The sequence below is a fragment of the Zootoca vivipara genome, chromosome 5 (assembly GCF_963506605.1).
Source record: "Zootoca vivipara chromosome 5, rZooViv1.1, whole genome shotgun sequence".
Taxonomy (NCBI): domain Eukaryota; kingdom Metazoa; phylum Chordata; class Lepidosauria; order Squamata; family Lacertidae; genus Zootoca; species Zootoca vivipara.
Window position 1 is genome coordinate 635,452 of NC_083280.1, and position 8,596 is coordinate 644,047.

The 8,596-nt window shown below is 47.0% G+C and overlaps 1 protein-coding gene across 3 annotated transcripts in view; it reads right to left on the reverse strand.

The window, feature by feature from the left end:
* The window catches only part of MASP1 (MBL associated serine protease 1), an 87,677-nt gene extending 81,603 nt beyond the window's left edge, over window positions 1-6,074 (reverse strand). The window contains exon 1 of one of the 3 annotated variants that reach the window (XM_060274242.1): window positions 5,695-6,071. In XM_060274242.1, coding sequence (XP_060130225.1) covers window positions 5,695-5,699 — 5 coding nt within the window. In that variant the 5' untranslated portion in view covers window positions 5,700-6,071. Of the gene's footprint in view, window positions 1-5,694 lie in introns of all 3 variants that reach the window. The other 2 variants (XM_060274241.1, XM_060274243.1) reach the window with 2 other exon arrangements.
* Window positions 6,075-8,596: the final 2,522 nt, after the last annotated feature.

Sequence of the window (8,596 nt, forward strand, 5' to 3'; positions counted from 1 at the left end):
TGGCCACCAACGTGGGTGGCTTTAAAAGGGAATTAGAGAAATTCATGGAGGAGGAGAGGGCTATGGATGGCTATGAGCAATGGTGACTATGCTCTTCACTCACAACTGGAGGCAGCAATGCTTCTGAATGCCAGTTGCTGGAAGCCACAGGAGGGGAGAGTTGCTCTTGTGCTCGAATCCTGCTTGTAGGTTTCTCAGAAGAGGCATCTGGCTGGTCCCTGTTTAAACAGGATGCTGGACTAGATGCGCCACTGGCCTGATCCAGCAGGCTCTCCTTAAAACTCTTTAAAATAGAGTCTGACTTAAAAAGGTAAAGGACCCCTGACAGTTAAGTCCAGTCGCAGACAACTCTGGGGTTGCGGCGCTCATCTTGCTTTACTGGCCGAGGGAGCTGGTGTTTGTCCGCAGACAGTTTTTCCGGGTCATGTGGCCAGATCAGATGACAAGGCCAGCTTGATAAGGACCTGTGGATGGGAATAATAGGATCATAGAACTGTGGATTTGAGGTAAAAAAGGTAAAGGACCCCGGACAGCTAAGTCCAGTCAAAGGCAACTCTGGGGTTGTGGCGCTCATCTTGCTTTCAGGCCAAGGGAGCCGGCATTCATCCACAGACAGCTTTGCGGGTCATGTGGCCAGCATGACTAAGCTGCTTCTGGTGCAACTGAACACTGAAACCAGAGCAGTGCTCGGAAACGCTGTTTACCTTCCTGTCGGAGCAGAACATATTTATCTACTTGCACTTTTTAGACGTGCTTTCGAACTGCTAGGTTGGCAGGAGCTGGGACCGAGCAACAGGAGCTCACCCCGTCACGGGGATTCGAACCGCTGACCTTCTGATCATCAAGCCAAAGAGGCTCAGTGGTTTAGACCACAGCGCCACCTGCGTCCCTAGAGTCTGACTTAGACTACTGCTTTTACCAGGTCGCGTGACTGAGCTAAATAGAGTTAGGATCCAGATTAAGTCCCCCCTGCCTAGTCCCACCCCACTCCCAGAATACTGCCTTTTGGGGACTTATGCTGACCTCAGCTCAGACGGGATGGGCAAATAATGGCAGCATATCTTCAATTTAGCTGGGATTCCCAGTGGAATCCGCCATAGGATTGCTCCCTTCTCCTATTCTCCCTAATAATAATATTTCTAATACACATGTTTAACATGTATCCATATACGCCTTTTAAGTGGAATTTTTTTTATATCCCAGCCAGCATCTGTAGCAGATTTGAAACCATTTCTATATGTTTTTATTGTTGATGCTTTTATGGATGCTATCATGACGTTTTTATTCTTAATCACTTCGGGATGTTCCACAGGATACGATTCATAGATGAAGTGAAATAAATATTACATAGGACTTTCTGGCACGTTATAAAGTAAACTGTTGACCATGTGGATCATATTTCTAGTATACTTATACAGTGGTACCTCGGTTTATGAACACAATTGGTTCCGGAAGTCTGTTCATAAACTGAAGCGTTCATAAACTGAAGTGAACTTTCCCATTGAAAGTAATGGAAAGTGGATTAATCTGTTCCAGACGGCTTAAACTGAAGCGTTCATAAACTGAAGCGAACTTTCCCATTGAAAGTAATGGAAAGTGGATTAATCCGTTCCAGATGGGTCCGCGGAGTACTTAAACTGAAGCGTTCATAAACTGAAGCGAACTTTCCCATTGAAAGTAATGGAAAGTGGATTAATCCATTCCAGATGGGTCTGCGGAGTACTCAACCTGAAGCGTACTTAACCTGAAGCATGGGTGTAATTGGTTCCAGAAGTCTGTTCATAAACTGAAGCGTTCATAAACTGAAGCGAACTTTCCCATTGTAAGTAATGGAAAATGAATTAATCCGTTCCAGATGGGTCTGCGGCGTTCATAAACCGAAAATTCATAAACCGAGGTGTTCGTAAACTGAGGTTCCACTGTAAAAGTTTGTATGGTGGTGGGGTTGTATGATTTGCCTGCCACTGAAAAGGCAATAATGTAGAGAAGCATCTCTGGGGGCAGATTTTTTAGATTTATTATTATATTTCTACGTCACTTTTAATTCCAACGAATCCCGATGCAGTTTACGAACAAAAAGCAACACAATGGAACAGAATAGAGCACCACGAATATAGCATGAACCGTATGGAATAATGAACATAATCACCAGTGAAACAATTACAATCTATAAGGCACTGTTAACAAAGCAACAACAACAGAAAAATAAGCGGAATATCGCAATGAAAGCCAAAGTCATATTATATAATTGGCAAAACAACGCAGCATTTATAATCTGTAAAATAGTTAACAAAACAGCAAGCAGAAAACAACTTAGTGCTGCCACCTTCATACACAAACTCTCCAATGACCTTTCTGCCATTGGATCCTGATTGCCAACAGAACTGCAATGCAGGCACAAATGTCGCTCCCTCTCATCCCTACAAATGTGTATACTGGCAGGGCCTCTCTCTCTCTCTCTACCCGCCCCCAGCTCTTACCTACCTCATCTCAGATGACGAGGCCAGCTTGATAAGGACCTGTGGACGGGAATAATAGGATCATAGAACTGTGGATTTGAGGTAAAAAAGGTAAAGGACCCCGGACAGTTAAGTCCAGTCAACGGCAACTATGGGGTTGCGGCGCTCATCTTGCTTTCAGGCCAAGGGAGCCAGCATTCATCCACAGACAGCTTTGCGCAGGGCAGTCTCGAGCAGGTCATGCGCCCTGGTGCTGAGGAGCGGAGATCGCTCCGGCGCCCCCGCCCTCGCAGGGCGCAGCATGGTTTCCGCGCGGCAACCGGCCCGGCGCCCTAGCTCACTGCGCCACCGGGGGTCTATCTAGAGCCAGCCCTGGCTTTGTGGGTCATGTGGCTAGCATGACTAAACCACTTCTGGTGCAACAGAACAGCGTGACGGAAACGAGAGCGCACGGAAATGCCATTTAATTTCCCATTGCAGCAGTACCTATTTATCTACTTGCACTGGTGTGCTTTCAAACTGCTAGGGTAGGTTGGCAGGAGCTGGGACAGAGCAATGGGAGCTCATCCCATCGCAGGGATTCCAACCGCCAACCTTCTGATCAGCAAGCCCAAGGGGCTCAGTGGTTTAGACCACAGCGCCACCCGCGTCCCTTATGCGGAGTTGAATGCGGGAATTTCAGCTAAAGGGTATCTGGCAGATGGCCAGCCAAACTCAATTTTAAAAACCTCCAAGGAAGGAGAGTCCACCCCTGGCCAGGCATGGCCAGGCCGTTTTCTGGCTCAACAGCTCCAGCTGTGAAAAGAATCTTTCCCAAAGAAGAATGATGTGAAACCTTAAATCTTGCAACCGTCCCTTGAAGAAGTCATCTGTGTAATTCAAAATTTTGCTGCTCTCTTGATATTGGGTGGCAGTCAGGTAAGTTTTACTCAGAGTAGACCCTCAGAATGAACATGACAAGCATGGACGTAGCCAGGATTTTTGTTACAGGGGGCAGGCCTTTTGTTGGGGGGGGGGGAGAACCTCGGTTAGCTATGTATTTTTATTGATTTTGAATTATGACAATGCTGTACACACACACTATACTTTCAGAGCACATTCATTCCATCAAAGTAGTCTGGACCACTGTCAGAGTAATAATAATAATAATAATAATAATAATAATAATAATAATAATAATTTATTTATACCCCGCCCATCTGGCCAGGTTCCCCCAGCCACTCTGGGCAGCTTCCAACAAAATATTAAAATACAGAAATCCATCAAACATTAAAAGCTTCCCTAAACAGGGCTGCCTTGAGATGCCTTCTAAAGGTCTGGTAGTTGTTGTTCTCTTTGACCTCTGGTGGGAGGGCATTCCACAGGGTGGGTGCCACTACCGAGAAGGCCCTCTCCCTGGTTCCCTGTAACTTGGCTTCTCGTAGCGAGGGAACCGCCAGAAGACCCTTGGCGCTGGACCTCAGTGTCCGGGCAGTGCCCGAGTAATACTTCCAAGCAACCCCTTCACAAATTACAGTGCTGCATACAACACCGTGATTCTTTAGGGGAGAAATTGTCCTTTTAATTTACAGTGTGTACACAGTCTAAGTTAGATCCATTAATTTTAATATGTTTACTCTGAGTGGAACTTAGTTGAACCCTTAGGCTTGAGCATGCGCTCTCTGTTTTGTTAACCCCAAGAGAAGCAGAGGGTTTTGTGTTAAAATGTGGGGCACAGCTTGAGTGTGCCTTAAACAGGAGGTTAGGAACAGGGAGCCTTCCTTCTCCACCCCCTCCCTCCCTCCTCTTCTTCTTTAAAAAACAAAGGGGGGGGGTTCATTCCTGCCAAGGCTGGCCTTTTCTGTTTTACAAAAGTTTTGCTCCAGTTTAAATCCAGCTGCGCTTCCAGGGGGAATGGGTGCATTCTAGTGCCAGGGAACTGAAGCGAACCTCGAATCAGATCAGGGCAGATATCAACTTTTTTCTGGCTTGTTTTCTCCCTGGCTTCTGTCTGGGACAGCGAGAGATCCAAACCTCCGCTTAAGAGGACCTGCCAGACACAAGGCTGCTCCTGCAAGCAAAGGGCTGTTTTTGTTCAAGTTCCAGTTTCACATCTTAAACCAGGAATGCTTTTTAAAAAAATGTGACGATGAGCCCCACATGGTTCAGAAAGCACGAGGCACATTTCAGATTAAAACCCCACAAGCACAACAACAACACCCCCATGTGTGGCGTTTCAAGTGGAAGCACCTAGAATCCTAGAATGGGAGTTGGAAGGGACCTAAAGTTTCATCTAGTCCAACCCCTGCATGGTGTCACTTGTGAAAGCTGGCATACTTCTGTCTCCAGATAAAGCGCCTCAAGAAATATTAGGAGCCAACGAGTGCCAGAATTAAACCCTTCCTTTGCTAGAAACAGGAATCTTCTCTCTGCCCCTGCTTGCAAGAGTGCAATATAAGAAATGATGGTGGTGGATAACCATGGTTGGTCCGGATGTGTGGGGCAAGCACCCCCAAACAAGGAGCTCCCCCCCACTTGCCTCTCCCCAGATTGCTCGACTCTTGCTATTAATAGATACTGTTCTCTTTCTCTCAGGGTCCTAAACATGCGGGACACAGTTCATAGAATTATAGAGTTGGAAGAGACCACAAAGGCCATCCAGTCCAACTCCCTGCCAAGCAGGAAACACCATCAAAGCATTCTTGACATATGCCTGTCAAGCCTCTGCTTAAAGACCTCCAAAGAAGGAGACTCCACCACACTCCTTGGTAGCAAATTCCACTGCCGAACAGCTCTTACTGTCAGGAAGTTCTTCCTAATGTTTAGGTGGAATCTTCTTTCTTGTAGTTGGAATCCATTGCTCCGTGTCCGCTTCTCTGGAGCAGCAGAAAACAACCTTTCTCCCTCCTCTATATGAGTTCGCCCGACTAGAAATATGCTTCGCCCCTTCTGTGCCTCCCCCACTCCGATGATTTTTCTCTCTCTGGTGCCCCACTGCCCTTGCCAGCCCTCCATGACACCCCTTTCCCCTCGGGTTGGGCCGTAGCTCAGGGGCGGAGGAGCGCCTGCCTTGCGCGCAGAAGGTCCCGGACTTCAGTCCCCAATGGCATCTCCTGTTCTGATCAGGACAGACTCTCTGAAATCCTGGACAGCCGCTGCCAGTCAGTGCAGACGCTGCAGAGCTAGGCGGAGGCAAGGATCTGACTCAGGAAGAAAAAAACAGCTTCGGGTGTCCCCCTCCCTGACAGCAGCTCACCTCATTTTTCCTGCGATCTCCTGCTGGTCCTGATTACTTTTGATCCCTTTTTGGAGAGGCGGTTTGGTTTGTTGACACCGTGGGGTGGTGTTTTTTTTCCCCTTTGCGCTTCAGCTGCCAGGCTTATCTTTGCTCAGAGATTTGTGTGTGAAAGACAGAGCGAGGGAGAGAATGCCTCTCTCTCTCTCTCTGAGGTCCTTTGGCATTCTCCATGCTGGTCACGCCTTCCCCTCTCTGCAAAAGTCTCTCTCTCTCCCCCTTGCTCTCCAGACGCACACAGACCTGCCAGGGCCAGATCGATCTCCCTGCTCCCAGCCTCTAATGAGGATGTCTCAATCGCCCGCCGCCGCCGCCGCGCAAAAGCGCAACTTCGGCACCCGTCTTTCGAAAAGCAGCGCAGCCAGAAATCCGTTCCCTGCTGTTTTTCTTCTTTTCCCCCCAGATGGCTCTGGAGAGAGAGAGAGAGAAAACACACACACACACACACAACAGTTGCTTCTTAACAGGGCAGGAGAAGCTCTCGCAAAACGAGACAGAGATTTCTGTTCGTTCGTTTGTTTTTAAATCATTTTATTAAAGTTTTATTACTGTATTATGTACAATTCCCCACCCAACCCAAAAAACTATTCTCTCTCAAACGTCCCCGTTTCTCGAGAAGAAAAAGAAAGCAAATGAAATAGATTGTGTTGGAAAATTGGAGGAAGGATGGTATATCATTAAAAAAAAAATACTGCCCTGACATCATTCACATTGTAATTCCATAAACATAAAAGTAAGGCCCACCTCAAGAAATCCGTTTTCTTGATTATTATTGATTGCTTTTTTCTTATATGTAAGTGTTATTATTAAATAGTTTGGATTCAAATTACAAGAAAGGAGATTCCGACTAAACACCAGGAAGAACTTTCTGACTGCATTGGAAGCTGGTGGACTCTCATCCACTGGAGATTTTAAGGCAGAGGCTTGATGGCCATGTGTCATTCTTCAGCTGTGATTCCTGCATTGCAGGGGGTTGGACTAGATGACCCCTGTGGTCCCTTCCAACTCCACAGTTCAGAAGAGAATTTGAACTAGCAGTCCAATGGGCCAAATCTGCTTCCCCCCCCCAGGGCCCCACCACATTTTTAATTACAACATAATTCAAAAGGTTTTTCTTGAATTTAAATTATTTTAAAAGTTTCACGGAGGAGAGGGCTATCGATGGCCAGTGGCCAGGGTGGTTCTGCTCTGTCTCTACAGCTGGAAACCACAGGAGGGAAGATTTGCTCTTGTGCTTGGATCCTGCTTTCCAACAGAGCACCCGGTTGTCCACTGCCAGAACAGGATGCTGGACTAGATGGGCCAGTGGCCTGATCCAACAGGCTCTTTTTATGTTTTCTGAAGGCTGGAAGCAGGGGTGGATTTTGATAATCTTTCGTAATATGGCTCCTGTGCAAGCCCAAAATTTGGTGCCCCAAATTGGATCTTCTCAGCTATGGATCTTCTCCATTTTGTCCCACCTTGGCTCGGCACCCTGTGTGGGGGAATCACCTGCACTGCCCTAACTCCAGTGCTGCTGTAAACTGTACCCCTGTCAGAATATCATACGGACTCACTTCTGAATGTTGATGCCACCTGCAGGCTGCTGGATAGAGGGAGGAGGAGAAAGGCGTTGAATTGTGGAACGCTTTGCAGGTGCCCCCAGAAGGGTGCAGGATTATTATTATTTTTGCAACAACCAACCCCACAATGTTGTTGGCATCAGAATACCAGCCCATAATCTTCCCCTCCCACTTTAATCTGGATTTAGAATTTCTGAGTTATAATCATTTTTATATCTGAAATTGCATAATGCTGATTTTTTTAAAAAATTGTGAAAACACTTTGAGATGATGGAAATCAATAGGGACTCATCCCTCCCTGCCAAACATGGCTGGCAATAAACAGAACTGAAATAAGAAACTGCGTGGTTCAAGAAACGGGCAGGAATGCAAGCTGTGTGAGTTGCAGGGAAGGAGGCGATTGGAGACAGTTCTGGGTAGTGTCTCTCGTGGCAAAGCCATTCTTTAGAGTCTTTAGAAGAAGAAGAAAATTAATAGCTGTTTATGCACTCGGCATTGTCCTCCTGAGTCAGCCTGGAAGAAAGAGGCGGGGGGGGGGGGTGTTGGCAAAACTCCCTCCAAACAACATGTTTGCTGCGCTTCCCTTGGACACCAGATCTTTCCTGGAATGGGTTTGCTTCAGCTGAAAAGCACCTAGTTAAACATCCGTCCTCAAACTGAAAAGAGCTTCTGTAAAATGCCTCTGGGCCATTTTCAAATGAACAATGTTCTACCTCCGCAGTTGGAGACAGTGTGTCCCTGAATGCCATTTGCTTGCAACTGCAGGTGCAGAGAGAGTGCTGTTGTGTTCAGGTCCTGCTTGGGGACAGGTCTAAACCACGAAGCCTCTTGGACTTGCTGATTAGAAGGTCGGTGGTTCGAATCCCCATGACTGAGTGAGCTCCCATTGCTCTGTCCCAGATTCTGCCAACCTAGCAGTTTGAAAGCACGACAGTGCAAGTAGTAGATAGATAGGTACCACTGCGGCGGGAAGGTAAATGGCATTTCCGTATGCTCTGGTTTCTGTCACGGTGTTCCATTGCACCAGAAGTGGTTTAGTCATACTGGCCACATAACAACAACAACAATTTATTTTTTATATCCATCCCGCCCATCTGGCTGGGTCTCCCCAGCCACTCTGGGCCGCTTCCAACAAAATATTAAAAATACTATAAAACATCAAACATTAAAAACTTCCCTGTACAGCTGCCTTCAGGTATCTTCTAAAAGTCAGATAGTTGTTTATTTTCTTGGCATCTGACAGGAGGGGGTTCCACAGGGCAGGCGCCACCACCGAGAAGGCCCTCTGCCTGGTTCCCTGT